This window comes from Anomaloglossus baeobatrachus, chromosome 3 (assembly GCF_048569485.1).
Source record: "Anomaloglossus baeobatrachus isolate aAnoBae1 chromosome 3, aAnoBae1.hap1, whole genome shotgun sequence".
In the NCBI taxonomy this organism is placed as follows: domain Eukaryota; kingdom Metazoa; phylum Chordata; class Amphibia; order Anura; family Aromobatidae; genus Anomaloglossus; species Anomaloglossus baeobatrachus.
The window spans coordinates 254,876,970-254,895,577 of NC_134355.1; the positions used below are offsets into that span (position 1 = coordinate 254,876,970).

The window sequence follows — 18,608 nt, forward strand, 5'->3', positions numbered from 1 at the left end:
TGCTGTATCTGTGCTGGGTATCATAATATGGGGGGACACTTTTTTATTTATTTATTTTTACACTAAGAGAAACACACACAAGTGCCTCTGATTGATTGCAGTCAGACACGCTGTCACACAGGGTGGGGGCGCGTCTCATTGCAACTAGAGACACAAGAGGGAAGCAGTGAATATGTAAAAAATTAATGAGCAGCGCTCCGAAAGTAGCATTAGAGCCGTGCAGAAGTATAATGCGTTTGCTACAATCCCCCTATCCCTTCTACCACCATTTTAAAGCGCCAGATTCTGGTCCCCAAAGTTGTATATGGGGACCAGTGTCCGGCCAGATATGTGGGATCCATTCCAGTCCCAAACCAGGATTCTTTTTTTTAATCTTAAACCCAGTTGGACCTGCCGATCCCGGCTATCTGTGAGTCCGCTCATCACTAATAATGACTGACCAATTTTGCCAGAGAAAGAAGCAGATTTTTCTGATAAGATATATTACAAAATTGCTTATTTTCATAGATACTAATTGATTTAAGAAATAAAATTTTAAACGACAGTTACGTTTTAAGTTCCCCAGAATATTCTGCTAGATTAGAGGGTAGTAATTCATATGTATATTTGTCTCTTAATATGTTGATGCATATTTCCTTGTATTTGGCCATGACAAAATTTCTCTATTCATAATGATGTTACTGCCCAATTCAAGGTCTTTTACCAGTCGAAGCGTACACCAACGCGAAACGGCCGTCGTCCCTTGGAGGAACCTGCACCCAGCTCCCTCCCTGCTTTTTATGCTGCACCTTTTGGAATAAAAGAAGTATCACTTGGCATGTGGATTGTGCAGTCCCTTTCTTCTATTTTCTACTTGAACATGCTCTGATTGTGCACCTGATGGTGTTTGGGGTGTGGCTACATGATCCCATTTGTGGGAGGTACGGCATGCCAGGTTAAAGGATGAAGTAACCTGTGTCTTTTTGAGTCATTGAGCAGTTCTCCTGCTGAATCCTGGAGGAGGAAATGCGTTGCAAGGCACAGAGAATCAATAGGGCCACAAGTTCTACAGAGTCAGGTGTGGACTACCCTTGTAGTCCTTTCAACATACAGGATGGATGGACTATGCAGCACCCAAATCACGAACATTTGGTCACTGTCCAAATATTTCTGGATCTAACTGTACATGCTTCAGTCCCATCATTTCCATTAGAAAAAATCCTGCAGAATCACAACAAAACTAATTCTAGTCATCTCATTATGAATGAGTTAATTAAATGTTTGCCCAAATATCGCAGGATAAATTTTTATTTGATCATTTTGTACAGATCCCAAAAGATGGTATATACATGTGGTCAAAATTTAATGAAAGAAAAACCCACAATGGTCACAGAAATAACTTGAATCTGAAAAAAGTATCAATAAATAAAAAAATCTATGAAAATGACTAAATGAAAGTTAGACATTGCTTTTCTGCTTCCACAGAATTTTTTTAAAAAAACTATTGAAATATGCCTGGACAGAAATGATGGTTCCTCCTTAACTTAATATTTTGTTGCACAACCTTTTGAGGCAATCACTGCAATCAAACGATTCCTGTAACTATCAATGAGACTGCTACACCTCTCGTCGGGTATTTTGGCCCACTCTTCAAGAGTCCTTCAGTTGTCTCGTGTTTGAAGGTTGCCTTTTCCAGATGGCATGTTTCAGCTCTTTCCAAAGATGTTCAATAGAATTTAGGTCAGGGCTCATAGAAAGCCACTTCAGAATAATCCAATGTTTTCCTCTTAGCCATTCTTGGGTGTTTTTAGCTGTGTGTTTTGGGTCATTATCCTGGTGCAAAAACCATGACCTGCGTCTGAGACCAAGCTTTCTTACACTGGGCAGCATATTTCTCTCTAGAATCCCTTGAAGTCTTGAGATTTCATTGTAACCTGCACAGATGCAGCAAAGCAGCCCCAGAACATAACAGAGCCTCCTCCATGTTTCACAGTAGGGACAGTGTTCTTTTCTTGATATGCTTCATTTTTCCGTCTGTGAACATAAAACTGATGTGCCTTGCCAAAAAGTTCCATTTTTGTCTCATCTGTCCATAGGACATTCTCCCAGAAGCTTTATGACTTGTCAACATGCATTTTGGCAAATTCCAGTCTGACTTTTTTATGATTTTTTTTTCAACAATGGTGTCGTCCTTCGTCGTCTTTCCTGAAGTCAACTTTGGCTCAAACAACGATGGATGGTGCGATCTGACACTGATGTTCCTTGAGCTTTAAGTTCACCTTTAATCTCTTTAGAAGTTTTTCTGGGCTTTTTTGTTACCATTCGTATTATCTGTCTCTTTGATTTGTCATCAATTTTCCTCCTGCGGCCACATCCAGGGAGGTTGGCTACAGTCCCATGGATCTTAAATTTCTGAATATGTGCAACTGTAGTCACAGGAACATCAAGCTGCTTGGAGATGGTCTTATAACCTTTACCTTTAACTTGCTTGTATATAATTTTCTTTCAAATCTCTTGAGACAACCCTTTCCTTTGCTTCCTCTGGTCCATGTTGAGTGTGGTACACACCCTGTCGCCAAACAGCACAGTGAATATCTGTACAAATAAAGAGAGGAATTATTCAGCTCACCGATCAAGTGCCATCTGGCATCAGCTGGGATTCTGCGCACAGAGTATAGGAGGGTTACCATGAAATCCAGAAATAAAGAAAATCCAGCGTTGTCCTCAGATCAGTTAAAAAAATATTTTCTTTTATTTGAAAAAACTTTTAAAAAATCCATCAGATAAGCAGCAATTGTATGAAATATTATCGATAGAACTATGCGTTTCGACGCTATGTCTTATTTATGCTCTCATGCATGAATAAGACACAGCGTTGAAACGTGTAGTTCTATCAATAATATTTCATACTATTGTTGCTTATTTGATGGATTTTTAATTTTTCTTTTTTCAAATAAAAGGAAAAGATTTTTTTAACTGATCTGAGGACAGCGCTGGATTTTCTTTATTAGTGAATATCTGTAGCCCTATATACCGGCCCCGACTGTTTACAAGATTGTAGACACCTGTGATTCTAATTAGTGACACACCATGATTTAACATGTCATTTTTTTCCACATTATTTTCAGGGGTACCATAATTTCTGTCCAGGCCTATTTCATAAGTTTAATTTTTTTTAAATTCTGTGGAGGCATGGTTGAAAAGCAATGTCTGACTTTCATTTGTTCATTTTCATAGATCTTTTATTTAGTATTACTTTTGTCAGATTCACGTTATTTCTGTGACCATTGTGGGTTTTTCTTTCATTAAACGAGGGGTACTAACAATTTTGACTACATGTGTATATATCCAAAAAGCCCCTTGCAGAAAAATAGTTCTCCACCCCTGGTCTACACTATAAACACCAATCTACACTGCAGACAAACAGCATTAGTTTTAATGCTTGAGAAGTATAGTGAAATTATGCTCCTGATGTTTGGTAGATCAGGCATGTTTCTGTGTACTTACTCATTCCTAGTCTCCTTTTTCACTGTTTCATTGCAGTTCAGAGTGAATGTGAGATTTAGGAAATAGGCTGTACCATGGAGTTTGGAGCCAAGTTAAAATAACTTGATAAATGTCACTCCATTCTCAAATGGTACTCAGTTATTACAAAGGAACATTATCAGTAGTTTTCAATTCACTGTTTTATTATTAACATACAGTCATGGCCGAAAGTGTTGGCACCCTAGAATTTGTTCCAGAACATGAAGTATTTCTCCCAGTTATACATGTTTATTTTCTTTGTGTATATTGGAACAACACAAAAAAAGAGGGAAAAAAAGTAAAAATTCACACAAAACCCCAAAACTGGGCCGTTCAAAATTGTTGACACCTTTCTAAAATTGTGGGTAAATAATTTAGTTTCAAGCATGAGATGCTCATTCAAACTGACCTATGGCATGTAACAGTTGTTTTCTATATGAAAATCACACCTTAAACCAGATAAAAAGGGGAGAAGTTGACTCAATCTTTGCATTGTGTGTCTGTGTGTGCCACACTAAGCATGCAGAACAGAAAGAGGAGAATAGAACTGTTGTGGACTTGAGAACCAAAATGATTGAAAAATATCAATCTCAAGGTTACAAGTCCATTGCTACAAATTTTGATGTTCCTTTGTCCACGGTGTGCAACATAATCAAGACATTTACAACCCATGGCACTGTAGCTAATCTGCCTGGACATGGATGGTAAAGAAAAATTGATGAAAGGTTGCAACGCAGGATAGTCTGGATGGTGCATAAGAAGCTCCAATCAAGTTCCAAAGAAATTCCAGCTGTCCTGCAGGCTCAGGGTGCATCAGTGTCAGTGCAAACTATCTGTCAACATTTAAATGAAATGCCATGGCAGTAGACCCAGGAGGATTCCACTGCTGACACACAGACATAAAAAAGCTAGACTGAAGTTTTACAAAACACTTCCAAGAAAGTGTCTTGTGGACAGATGAGACCAAGAGAGCTTTTTGGAAAAGCACATCATTCTACTGTTTGCCAAAAATGGAATGAGGCCTACAGAGAAAAGAATACAGTTCTTACCGTCAAGTATAGTGGAAGTTCAAAGATGTTTTGGGGTTGTTTTGCTGCCTTTGGCACTGGGTGCCTTTACTGTGCGCAAGACATCATGAAATCTGAAGATAACCAAGGGACTTTGGGTCGCAATGTAGGGCCCATTGTCAGAAAGCTGGGTTTGCGCCCCAGGTCAGAGGTCTTCCAGCAGGAAAATGACTCCAAACATACTTCAAGCAGCACCCAGAAATGGATGGAAATAAAGCACTGGAGAGTTGCTATCCCATTGAACACATGTGGAGAAATCTTAAAATTGCTTTGGGAAAAGGCACCCATCAAACATGAGAGAGCTGGAGGATTTTGGAAAAGAAGAATGGTCCAAAATTCCAGTTGGAATGTGTAAGAAGCTTGTTGATGGTTATAGGAAGCAACTGATTGCAGTTATTTATTCAGGAGGGTGTGCAACCAAATATTAAGTTGAGAGTGCAAACAATTTTGACTGGCGCATTTTGGGAGGTTGCATGAAAATGTCCAATTTGTCTTTTTTCTTAGTTATTTTTGTGTTAGAATACACACAAGGGAAATAAAAATGTCTGTATGAAAACGTGTAATTGCAATAATATTCTGAGAGAAACTGTCACACAAGGTATGGGGAAGTACCAAGTGAATGGACAAAAGGGAAGGGAAACCCTATGTATATCTCCGAACTAATCTCCCAATACACTCCAACATGTAATCTCCAGTCCTCCCAAGATCTCCTTCTCACCTCCTCACTCATTCCCTCCTCATCCAATGGCCTCCAAGACTTCTCCCAAGCATCCACTGTTTTCTGTAATTCGCTGCCTCAACACATCAGATTATCTGCTACACTTGTAAGCTTCAAACGGAACTTGAAAACTCATCTGTTCTGACATGCCCATAATCTCCCACGACCTCATAGCCTTACCACTGCCGGAGCTGCCGCCTCACCACCACTGGATCTGACGCCTCACCACTGCCCCACCTACTGTCTCCCCCCCAATATCCTATAAAATGTTAACCCACAAGGGCAGGGTCCTCTTCCCTCTGCACAAGTCTGTCTATTCTAACTTGTACATGTATTTTGTATGTAACCCCTATGTACAACACCATGGAATCATTGGTGCTCTATAAACTAAATTAATAATAAATGGTGACCCCTGACCAAACCTACCGCTGGCCCCTAGTTTCTCTCACCACCCTAGATAAGTTCCGCACCTATGTGCCGGGATACCTGACCCTCACTAACCCTGACATGGGCCCTAGCTAGGGAACGGATGGGATGAGCACTTAAAGGGGTTATCCGGCTTCTTTTGACTTTTTTTTTTATTACCCTATTGGGCTACATTGGGGCAGGTAAGTAGATAGAGAGCACTTACCTGCCCTGCTGTCAGCCCCTCTCCCCCGGCTTAGAGTGGTCATGTGACCGCTCCTGCCGCGATTTTGCTGCTTCCGGTCATTTCATGTCAACATGGGCAGGGCCATGTTGACATGCAAATCTGGAACAGCTTGTGACCTCCCTGCTGGGCGGCTACAGTGCGATGAGCCCCGCCCCCTTCCCTGCACCCTCTCACACATTCCCCCGCACCCCGCACTCTCCCCGCAACCTCCCCCTGCACTGCTGTGGGGTCCGTCACCTGGGGCAGGGGCCTGGCGGCGGCTGCCGTGGTGTCAGCGTCAGCACCAGCACCGGGCCCCTGCTCAGGATCGCACATTCAAATGTACCGGCATCACAGATCACAGATGCCGGTACATTTGAAAGTGCTGATGAGAGGGAGCGCAGCTTCTCATCACTGCCCCGCTGTCTGTGCTCTCTTCAGCACAGCGGTGACGTCACTACTGTGCTGACATGTCCAGAGCACAAACAGCGTGCGAACGTGCAGGAGCGGCGGGGACCGAAGACGGGTATGTATTCCCTACATGTGTTCCCTATGGGGTCGGTACAGAGCGCCGTGTGTGCGTGCGGTGCAGAGCCAGATGTGGCGTGGGGTGCAGAGCCAGATGTGGCGTGGGGTGCAGAGCCAGATGTGGCGTGGGGTGCAGAGCCAGATGTGGCGTGGGGTGCAGAGCCAGATGTGGCGTGGGGTGCAGAGCCAGATGTGGCGTGGGGTGCAGAGCCTGATGTGGGGCTGTTATTTGCAATGCTGTAGTGATAACAGGTCAGGTGCTGGGGAAGAATACTGACAGGGAATGAGTGTCCAGTCCCACCCTCTGCCCGCCCTCTGCACACTGAGGCCGGGCGGTGCCAGCTCCGACTGGGAGGTTTAGCACAGGAAGTGGTCAGTTTGCTAGAGCTGAATGTAAACAAAGAGCTGCAGAGAATAAAGGGTGAATTCAAGAGGAACAAAAGTTAGAAAACAAAAAATAACAATGTAGGGGTGTTTTATATGACAATACAGCACAGATTAGCTTCCCAAAACTTTTTGAGTTTGTCGGACAACTCCTTTAAATCAACCCCACTAAGTACTAAAGAACACACAGGGAATACACACAGGGGAAAGTATAAAAATAACTTATCTCCAGATGTCTCAGGAACAGGAACTGCAACAACGACAAAGTTTCTCCAGAAGAATACAAACCGACTGATTGCACTCAAAAACTGCACAATGAATCTATATCTATCACAAACAAACAGCAAGGGGGATGAGTGTATTTAGAGACACAAATGGAAGTGCTAAAGATTAACAGCTGAAAGGTGAGGAAATCTGCAGAGTCCTAGAGAGAAATGGATTAATTCCAAGCAGGAAAAAAGGGAAAGTCAGAAAGCAGCTTGTGTAGCCAAACTCTGTGACCTTCTACAGCCAGACACTACAAGACTGTCTGTGAAGCATGACACACCTATAAAAGAAATACTTCATTTTCTGGAACAATCTAAAGGGTGCAAACACTTTTGGCTATGACAGTATCTCGTTATTGATGGAGATTTTGTGATAATGTCTAAACATACGTTTTTTGTTTCATTAACTTCATTTCTTCCTTGCCCCACGATATGTTTCTCATGGACCATGAGACATCCAACAGGAACTTCACCATTATCCAAGGCATTTTGAGCCTGTGTAGAGATGAGAAATCATCCATTATTAAATTGTGGGGAACTAGGATACAAAACAAAAAGTTTAAAAGGAGTATTCCCATCTCCAAGATCCTATTACAATATGAAGTAGGAACAATAATAATATTAGCAAATACCTCCAATTAGAAATGTAACATAGTGCTTCTGATTCACTATGTCACTTAGCTGAAATTCAGGGCATTGCAGGACCTTAGGTATCCATGGTTATGACCACAAGCAACTAACTATATGCATGGTCGTAACTATGGATACCTAAGGTCCTGCAATGCCCTGAATTTCAGGTAAGCGACATAGTGAATCAGAAGAAATACATTCCATTTCTAATTGTAGGTATTTGCTAATATTATTATTTTTATTACACCTACTACATATTGGAATAGGATCTTAGACTAGTCCCTTAGGCCCCCTTCAGACGCACGTGTCGCCGGTACGTGCTAGGTCCGTGCCCGCATGTACCGGAGACACGGGCACACGTAAACCCATTAAAATCAATGTGTTTATGTGCATGCACGTGTGCAGCCATTGGCCCATGCCTCCGTGTGGAGCACATGTGAGCCCGTGTGCACCACACGGATGCATATCCGTGTTTCTCCGGCAGCACGGGCCCGCACACATACCACATGGATGCGTGACACGCACCGGAGAAACACACATGTAATTTTAAAACAAAAAACACATACTCACCTGCACGAGTCCTGCAGTCTCTGCCGCGGCTGTCACCTGCATCCGTCCCCCAGTGAATTTGAACAACGCATCTTCTTCACTGGGGGCCGGAAGCAGCGTCAGCGGGGCGTGGCCTGTGCCGGACACTGTCGTTCAGCACCACAGACAGCTCCAGAAGAAAAAGGTAAGGCGGGGTTTTCCGTTCTCCGTGTGTTATTACTTATAGCACACGGAGAACACACGTAGTGCCATAAACACGGCACACGGAGGGGAACACGCACCCTTTACACGTCCGTGAAACACATGCGTGATTTTCACGGACGTGTGAAGGGGGCCTTAAATAGTATTGATGAGTGAGCACTACCACGTTTCAGTGCTCGGTACTCTTAACGAGCAGTTGGAATCTTGGATGGGCTCGACTTGTGTACAGAGTATAATGAAAGTTAATGGGAAGCTCGAGCATCTGTCTGGAAGATCTTCCGGACAAATGCTCGAGCTTGCCATTGACTTCCATTATACTTTGTACACAAGTTGAGCCAATCTGAGCTTCAGAGTGCTGGTTAACAGTACTGAGCAAGGTAGTGCTCGCTCATCACAATTAAATAGCAATAGATATTGCAAACATCAGCACTCACATACTGTAAATCTTCTTCAACTTTAGATCTTTATTTCCATAATTCCATACAAAAAAGATCAATGAAGAGTTTCAGCCTGTATGCTCAAGCCTTTCTCAAATAATACAGTATTTGAGAAAAGCTTGAGCATACAAGCTGAAACACATCATTAATGACCACTTTGTAGGAATTATGGAAATAAAAAAATCTAAAAGAAAAGATTTATGTGAGTTCCGTTTTTTTAAAATATGTTTTGATAATTGGGTATGCCAACCCATAACATGAACACAACTTCCTAGGAAAAGGCGTGCCCGTCGGAATACTTTAATAAAGTCCTAAATATCATTGTCATCCAGAAACCATTAAGAAGCCACACATCAGTGATCTCTAGTTAGCATCAAACAACAGCATCTACCCTGAAAATTGAGTTTCCAGTATTTGCAGCCATTATTGTGGCAAACACACAGATAAAGTGTACTAGTCATAGTTCAACATAACATGGTGATCTAGATTTGGTTCGGTCAGACTGTAGACGGTCCAGGTATTGCTAGATACTGTACATACTTGACTGATAGCATGAAAAGGTGGGTCTTTTCAGAGACTTAGGGGTACTTTGCACACTGCAACATCGCAGGTGCGATGTCGGTGGGGTCAAATCAAAAGTGACGCACATCCGGCCTCGCTGCCGATATCGTAGTGTGTAAATCTTTTTTGATACGATTAACGAGAACAAATGCGCCGTTATCGTATCATCGGTGTAGTGTTCGACATTTTCATAATTTCGCTGCAGCAACGGTACGATGTTGTTCCCCGTTCCTGCGGCAGCACACATCGCTGTGTGTGAAGCCGCAGGAGCGAGGAACATCTACCTGCGTCACCGCGTCTCACGCCGGCTATGCGGAAAGACGGAGGTGGGTGGGATGTTTACGTCCCACTCATCTCCGCCCCTCCACTTCTATTGGCCACTTGCCGTGTGACATCGCTGTGATGCCGCACGACCCGCCCCCTTAGGAAAGAGGCGGTTTGCCTGCCAGAGCGACGTCGCAGGGCAGGTAAGTCCATGTGAAGCTGCCGCAGCGATAATGTTCGCTACGGCAACTATCACAAGATATGACTGCGGGGACTATTGTGCTCGACATTGCAGCATCGGCTAGCAATGTCATAGTGTGCAAAGTACCCCTAAGTCAAAGACTAAGCTAAAGTGGGACATTCCTCAAGGGGCTACCAATAAGTTATCATAGAAGATTCATTTTAAAAGGACACCATACTCTATCCATACCATTTGAAAGGCTTTGTCCATCCATTGCTTCATCTCCTCAGTCATCTCTGGTGTATCCATTCTTCCAGATAATATGCACTAAAATAAGTAAATATTATGTCTAATAAAACCATAAACCATTGGAAACATGGAACAGGAATATGCTCCCTTATTTCAGGTGTCTATGTTTTGATGAAATGCTGGAATGAAGAGAAGAATCGGCTGCGCAGGTCCCGACCAACCTCACCTTTATTGACAGTTTATTAACAATTTAGGTGAGCCAGGGAGTGGGGTAGAAGTTGAAGAGCGCAGACTTCACCATCTGCATTGTGGATAGTTTCTCGGGGAGCATGTAGAGCAGACAAAGGATTCATACAAACACAAGTCAGAAATCTGCTTAAAGGGTTTTTTTGGTCAAAATCCACAAGTCTACTGACTATATGACTGCAGACTTATGAATCCTTACATCGAAAGCACGGTGCGTTGCGAGGATTTGCCCGTACCAGAGCTGGGAACGGAGGTCATGTGGACATGAGCATATGATATGCATATTCCCAGCCAGAATCCGACTAGATGGGAGTATGCGTATCCCATGTAAGGATGCGATGTGAGAGGATCCACAAGTCTGCAGTCACATAGAGTGACAGAGTGACTGCAGACTTGTGGATTTAGACCGGAGAACCCCTTTGATTTGTGACTAAAAAAATAAACTATTTAATTTCTTGCACCACATTTATATGTTTAAAGTAGACCTTTCACCAAATTTTTCATGTCAAACTGGACATATGATGTAATAGTGGAATAAAATGTGTTTTTTTTATTTTGTTTCTTCGTTGCAAATATATTAGCAAACAAAGTATTGGCTAATAAGTAAAAAATATGTAAGTCATAGTGACTGTAACCAGTTAGTTTTCACTGGGACATGTATTTCTTCCCCAGTTATGAATTGCCAAACCATAAGCAGGCAGTGACATGCTAGAGGGAGCATGTCCGCATTATAGCTTAGGTTTCTCGGTGTGGGAGATGCAAGGATTAGTGATGGGCTCTAAGGGGAAAACTGTTCTCCTTGCAGTGACTGACAAACCAATCTGGCTGCCAGTGAGAAGTCTTAAGGCACCGTTACACGCAACGACGGATCTAACGATATATCGCCAGGGTCACAGATTCCGTGATGCACATCCGGCATCGTTAGCGACGTCGTTGTGTGTGACAGCAAGGAGCGACCGTTAACGATGGAAAATACTCACCTTATCGTCCATCATTGACACGTCGTTCCTTTTTAAAAAATTGTTGATTGTAGAGGACGGAGGTTGTTCGTCGTTCCTGAGGCAGCACACATCGCTACATGTGACACCTTGGGAACGACGAACTACAGCCTACCTGCGGCCGCCGGCAATGCGGAAGGAAGGAGGTGGGCGGGATGTTACGTCCTGCTCATCTCCGCCCCTCCGCTTCTATTGGGCGGCCGCTTAGTGACGCCGCACGAACCGCCCCCTTAGAAAGGAGGCGGTTCGCCGGCAACAGCGACGTCGGTAGGCAGGTAAGTGTGTGTGATGGATCCTAACGATTTTGTGCGTCACAGGCAGCGATTTGCCCGTGACGCACAAACGACGGGGGCGGGCACTTTCACCAGCGATATTGCTGCGTGTAACACCCCCTTTATAGCTGCAATCCTCCTCTGGGAAATATGCAAATCGTCTCTCCAGGGAGGAAGGAGACAAACTCTAGTGCCCTTGAGGTTCTGATCTGGCATAAATCCTCAGTCATATGACAAGGCTACTTAACCAATTACTTGCCAAATTAGAAATTTTCATTTTTTTTTTATTAAATGACAGATTTTTAATGAAAAAAAAATTAAAAATGAAAATGAAATTTAAGCAAAATTAATGAATGCAATGTATAAATTAAATAAATTAATGATTAATTTAATGAATTTTAAACAAAAGATTAGGCGTCCCAAAAGAAGGGAATTTTGTTTACTTACCGTAAATTCCTTTTCTTCTAGCTCCAATTGGGAGACCCAGACAATTGGGTGTATAGCTACTGCCTCCGGAGGCCACACAAAGCATTACACTTAAAAGTGTAAAGCCCCTCCCCTTCTGCCTATACACCCCCCGTGGGATCACGGGCTCCTCAGTTTTAGTGCAAAAGCAAGAAGGAGGAAAGCCAATAACTGGTTTAAAAACAAATTCAATCCGAAGAAACATCGGAGAACTGAAACCATTCAACATGAACAACATGTGTACCCGAAAAAACAAAAATCCCTAAGAAAACAGGGCGAGTGCTGGGTCTCCCAATTGGAGCTAGAAGAAAAGGAATTTACGGTAAGTAAACAAAATTCCCTTCTTCTTTGTCGCTCCTAATTGGGAGACCCAGACAATTGGGACGTCCAAAAGCAGTCCCTGGGTGGGTAAAATAACACCTCGTGATAGGACCGTAAAACAGCCCTTTCCTACAGGTGGGCAACCGCCGCCTGAAGGACTTGTCTACCTAGGCTGGCGTCCGCCGAAGCGTAGGTATGCACCTGATAATGCTTGGTAAAAGTGTGCAGACTCGACCAGGTAGCCGCCTGGCACACCTGCTGAGCCGTAGCCTGGTGCCGTAATGCCCAGGACGCACCCACGGCTCTGGTAGAATGGGCCTTCAGCCCTGAGAGAACCGGAAGCCCAGCAGAACGGTAGGCTTCAAGAATTGGTTCCTTGATCCACCGAGCCAGGGTGGATTTGGAAGCTTGCGACCCTTTACGCTGACCAGCGACAAGGACAAAGAGTGCATCCGAGCGGCGCAGGGGCGCCGTGCGGGAAATGTAGATTCTGAGTGCTCTCACCAGATCCAACAAATGCAAATCCTTTTCACATTGATGAACTGGATGAGGACACAAAGAAGGTAAGGAGATATCCTGATTGAGATGAAAGGGGGATACCACCTTAGGGAGAAACTCCGGAATCGGGCGCAGAACCACCTTGTCCTGGTGAATCACCAGGAAGGGAGATTTGCATGACAGCGCTGCTAGCTCGGACACTCTCCGAAGAGACGTGACCGCTACTAGAAAAGCCACTTTCTGTGAAAGGCGAGAAAGGGAAACATCCCTCATAGGCTCGAAAGGCGGCTTCTGGAGAGCAATTAGAACCCTGTTCAGATCCCAGGGCTCTAACGGCCGCTTGTAAGGAGGGACGATATGACAAACCCCTTGCAGGAACGTGCGTACCTGAGGAAGTCGTGCTAGGCGCTTCTGAAAAAATACAGATAGCGCTGAGACTTGTCCTTTAAGGGAGCCGAGCGACAAACCTTTTTCCAAACCGGATTGCAGGAAGGAAAGAAATGTAGGCAATGCAAATGGCCAGGGAGAAACTCCCTGAGCAGAGCACCAAGATAAGAATATCTTCCACGTCCTGTGGTAGATCTTGGCGGAGGTTGGTTTTCTAGCCTGTCTCATGGTGGCAATGACCTCTTGAGATAATCCTGAATACGCTAGGATCCAGGACTCAATGGCCACACAGTCAGGTTCAGGGCCGCAGAATTCCGATGGAAAAACGGCCCTTGAGACAGCAAGTCTGGTCGGTCTGGTAGTGCCCACGGTTGGCCTACCATGAGGTGCCACAGATCCGGGTACGATGACCTCCTCGGCCAGTCTGGAGCGACGAGGATGGCGCGGCGGCAGTCGGACCTGATCTTGCGCAGCACTCTGGGCAACAGTGCCAGAGGTGGGAACACATAAGGTAGCCGGAACTGCGACCAATCTTGAACTAAGGCGTCCGCCGCCAGAGCTCGGTGATCGTGAGACCGTGCCATGAAAGCCGGGACCTTGTTGTTGTGCCGGGACGCCATTAGGTCGACGTCCGGCATCCCCCAGCGGCGACAGATCTCCTGAAACACGTCCGGGTGAAGAGACCATTCCCCTGCGTCCATACCCTGGCGACTGAGGAAGTCTGCTTCCCAGTTGTCCACGCCTGGGATGTGAACTGCGGATATGGTGGATGCCGTGTCTTCCACCCACGTCAGAATCCGCCGGACTTCCTGGAAGGCTTGCCGACTGCGTGTTCCTCCTTGGTGGTTGATGTATGCCACCGCTGTGGAGTTGTCCGACTGAATTCGGATCTGCTTGCCTTCCAGCCACTGCTGGAAGGCTTGTAGGGCAAGATACACTGCTCTGATTTCCAGAACATTGATCTGAAGGGTGGACTCTTGCTGAGTCCACGTACCTTGAGCCCTGTGGTGGAGAAAAACTGCTCCCCACCCTGATAGACTCGCGTCTGTCGTGACCACCGCCCAGGATGGGGGTAGGAAGGACTTTCCTTTCGACAATGAGGTGGGAAGAAGCCACCACCGAAGAGATTCCTTGGCCGCCTGAGAAAGGGAGACGTTCCTGTCGAGGGACGTCGACTTCCCGTCCCATTGGCGGAGAATGTCCCATTGTAGTGGACGCAGATGAAACTGCGCGAAAGGGACTGCCTCCATTGCTGCTACCATCTTCCCCAGGAAGTGCATGAGGCGTCTCAAGGGGTGTGACTGGTCTTGAAGGAGAGATTGCACCCCTGTCTGTAGTGAACGCTGTTTGTCCAGCGGAAGCTTCACTATCGCTGAGAGAGTATGAAACTCCATGCCAAGATATGTTAGCGATTGGGTCGGGGTCAGATTTGACTTGGAAAAGTTGATGATCCACCCGAAACTCTGGAGAGTCTCCAGTGCAATGTTCAGGCTGTGTTGGCATGCCTCTTGAGAGGGCGCCTTGACAAGCAGATCGTCTAAGTAAGGGATCACAGAGTGTCCCTGAGAGTGCAGGACTGCTACTACTGCTGCCATGACCTTGGTGAAGACCCGTGGGGCTGTCGCCAGACCGAAAGGCAGAGCTACGAACTGAAGGTGTTCGTCTCCTATAACGAAGCGTAAAAAACGCTGGTGCTCTGGAGCAATCGGCACGTGGAGATAAGCATCCTTGATGTCTATTGATGCTAGGAAATCTCCTTGAGACATTGCGGCGATGACGGAGCGGAGGGATTCCATCCGGAACCGTCTGGTTTTCACGTGCTTGTTGAGAAGTTTTAGGTCCAGAACGGGACGGAAAGACCCGTCCTTTTTTGGTACCACAAACAAATTGGAGTAAAAACCGTGACCTTGCTGCTGAAGAGGAACAGGGATCACCACTCCTTCTGCCTTTAGAGTGCACACCGCCTGCAGAAGAGCATCGGCTCGGTCGGGAGGCGGAGACGTTCTGAAGAATCGAGTTGGAGGACGAGAACTGAACTCTATCCTGTACCCGTGGGACAGAATGTCTCTCACCCAACGGTCTTGGACCTGTGGCAGCCAAATGTCGCCAAAGCGGGAGAGCCTGCCACCGACCGAGGATGCGGAGAGAGGAGGCCGAAAGTCATGAGGAAGCCGCCTTGGTAGCGGGTCTTCCGGCTGTCTTTTTTGGGCGTGACTGAGCCCGCCAAGAATCTGAGCTCCTCTGATCCTTTTGAGTCCTTTTGGACGAGGAGAATTGGGACCTGCCCGAGCCCCGAAAGGACCGAAACCCCGACTGTCCCCTCCTCTGTTGGGGTTTGTTTTGTCTGGGCTGAGGTAAGGATGAATCCTTACCCTTGGACTGTTTAATGATTTCATCCAAACGCTCACCAAACAGTCGGTCACCAGAAAATGGCAAACTGGTTAAGCACTTTTTGGAAGCAGAATCTGCCTTCCATTCCCTTAACCACAAGGCTCTGCGTAAAACCACGGAGTTGGCGGACGCCACTGCCGTACGGCTCGTAGAGTCCAGAACAGCATTAATCGCGTAAGACGCAAATGCAGACATTTGAGAGGTTAAGGATGCCACCTGCGGAACAGATGTACGTGTGACCGTGTCAATCTGTGTAAGACCAGCTGAAATAGCTTGGAGTGCCCATACGGCTGCGAATGCTGGAGCAAACGACGCGCCGATAGCTTCATAGATGGATTTCAACCAGAGCTCCATCTGTCTGTCAGTGGCATCTTTAAGTGCAGCCCCATCCTCCACTGCAACTATGGATCTAGCCGCAAGCCTGGAGATTGGAGGATCCACCTTGGGACACTGGGTCCAGCCTTTGACCACGTCAGGGGGAAAGGGATAACGTGTATCCTTAAGCCGTTTAGAGAAACGCTTATCTGGATAAGCGTGGTGTTTCTGGACTGCCTCTCTAAAGTCAGAGTGGTCCAGAAAAGTACTTAATTTACGCTTGGGATACCTGAAATGGAATTTCTCCTGCTGTGAAGCTGACTCCTCCACCGGAGGAGCTGGGGGAGAAATATCCAACATTCTATTGATGGACGCTATAAGATCATTCACTATGGCGTCACCATCAGGTGTATCCAAATTGAGAGCGGTCTCAGGATCAGAATCCTGATCAGCTACCTCCGCCTCATCACACAGAGAGTCCTCCTGCTGGGACCCTGACCAGTGTGATGAAGTCGAGGGCCGCTCATAGCGAGCTCGCTTAGGCTGTCTGGGACTGTCGTCCGTGTCAGAGCCGTCACCCTGGGATGCATGGGACACCCCCGGAGCCCGGAGCTGTTCCAACTGAGGGGGACCAGGGAGCAATGATTCAACCGTGCCCATGGTCTGAGTTACTGGTCTAGACTGCAAAGTTTCTAGAATTTTAGTCATAGTCACAGACAATCTATCAGCAAAAACTGCAAACTCTGTCCCCGTCACCTGGACAGTATTCACAGGTGGTTCTCCCTGGGTCACCTCTAGCAGAGGCCCCGGCCGAGCAAGTGCCACAGGGGCCGAGCACTGCACACAATGGGGGTCAGTGGAACCTGCCGGTAGAGTAGCCTCACATGCGGTACAAGCAGCATAGAAAGCCTGTGCCTTGGCACCCTTGCTTTTTGCGGACGACATGCTGTTGTCTCCTCTGAGCAATCTAGGAGGGTATATAGCCAAGAATCACCAGCGACCGTACAGTGCAATGTATAGCATGCAAGCATAAAAATACAATTGTACACTTCGGCACTAGTGGGGTCAGCACCAGAGGTGCCGCTTACCGCCCGCTCAAAAGCGGGTGTGTGGTTGCCAGAATCCCGTGTCTGGGTCTCCCAGAACTTGTCTCCCCTCTCCAGCTCAGACTGGAATGGCTGCCGGCGTTCTGTGAAGAGGGGCGGACTGTGGGCGTGCCTCAGACAAAGTGTGGGAAACTGGCGTCCCACTGTGCCCAGTGTGAGGGCTGGAGTATGTAAAGTAGACTCCAGCCCTCGGCGCTGACGTTCTGTACAGCGTCCCGCCCTTCCCCTGACTGGCAGGCCTGGGGGCGGGAACGAAACGAAACTAGGCCGCAAAAGCCGGGGACTCGAGTAATAAGCGCGGCCGTCATATATGCACGGCCAGCGCGGAAGTCCCCGGCGCACCACAAGTCCCAGCCGCGCCGCAGTGTAAAACTGACAGCAGCGGCAGGCGCGGCAGTTCCCAATACATTGACTCCCTCAGCAAGCTGTAGTTAGTATGGCACAAGCGCGCAGCGCTGTTGTCCCCGGCGCACTAACACACCCAGCAATGGTGCAGTGTGTCTGCGCGCGGTCTATGGGGACACAGAGTACCTTGACGTAGCAGGGCCCTGTCCCTGACGATACTCAGCTCCATATCCAGCAGATTCCCCAGGGGCTGTGGATGGAGCACGGTCTCAGTGCCTGGAGACCGGTAAAATCCCACTTCACCCAGAGCCCTAAGGGGGATGGGGAAGGATGCAGCATGTGGGCTCCAGCCTCCGTACCCGCAATGGGTACCTCAACCTTAACAAACACCGCCGACAAAAGTGGGGTGAGAAGGGAGCATGCTGGGGGCCCTAGTATGGGCCCTCTTTTCTTCCATCCGACATAGTCAGCAGCTGCTGCTGACTAAACAGTGGAGCTATGCGTGGATGTCTGACCTCCTTCGCACAAAGCATGAAAACTGAGGAGCCCGTGATCCCACGGGGGGTGTATAGGCAGAAGGGGAGGGGCTTTACACTTTTAAGTGTAATACTTTGTGTGGCCTCCGGAGGCAGTAGCTATACACCCAATTGTCTGGGTCTCCCAATTAGGAGCGACAAAGAAAAAGGACATTGGTAGATAATAGGTTAAAGGGTCACTTTTTAGGAATGCTACTTCCAATAGGTGGCGCTAGAGTTCGTCTCCTTCCTCCCTGAAGAGACATTTAGTGATGGGCATTCCAGCTCTTTTTAATGCTCTGTATCACTTGAGTCTGTTCATCAAAATGAGCCAATTCTTCTGGATCCCAAATGGCTGCGAATCTGTCACCAGGTTTTTGCTCACCTATCTGAGGTCATCATAATATAGAGTCCCTGATTCTAGCAATGTGTCGCTTACTGAGATGTTTGCTGTTATTTTGATCAAACCAATTTCTGTGCTGCGGGTCTAGCAGTTATACAGAGAACATGAATATGCTGGACTACATGGCAGCACATCAAGTAGTCCTCTAATGATAATCTACTGCTGATTAAACAGTG

General features: G+C 46.5%; 1 protein-coding gene across 2 annotated transcripts in view; it reads right to left on the reverse strand.

Annotated features, from left to right (window-relative positions):
* The window catches only part of ADAT2 (adenosine deaminase tRNA specific 2), a 59,622-nt gene that overhangs the window by 39,163 nt on the left and 1,851 nt on the right, over window positions 1–18,608 (reverse strand). The window contains exons 2-4 of one of the 2 annotated variants that reach the window (XM_075339804.1): window positions 10,171–10,248; window positions 7,489–7,593; window positions 2,457–2,574 (exon numbers count right to left, since the gene is read on the reverse strand). In XM_075339804.1, the coding sequence (XP_075195919.1) occupies window positions 2,457–2,574; window positions 7,489–7,586 (216 nt within the window). In that variant the 5' untranslated portion in view covers window positions 7,587–7,593; window positions 10,171–10,248. The remainder of the gene's footprint in view (window positions 1–2,456; window positions 2,575–7,488; window positions 7,594–10,170; window positions 10,249–18,608) is intronic. The other variant, XM_075339803.1, reaches the window with a different exon arrangement.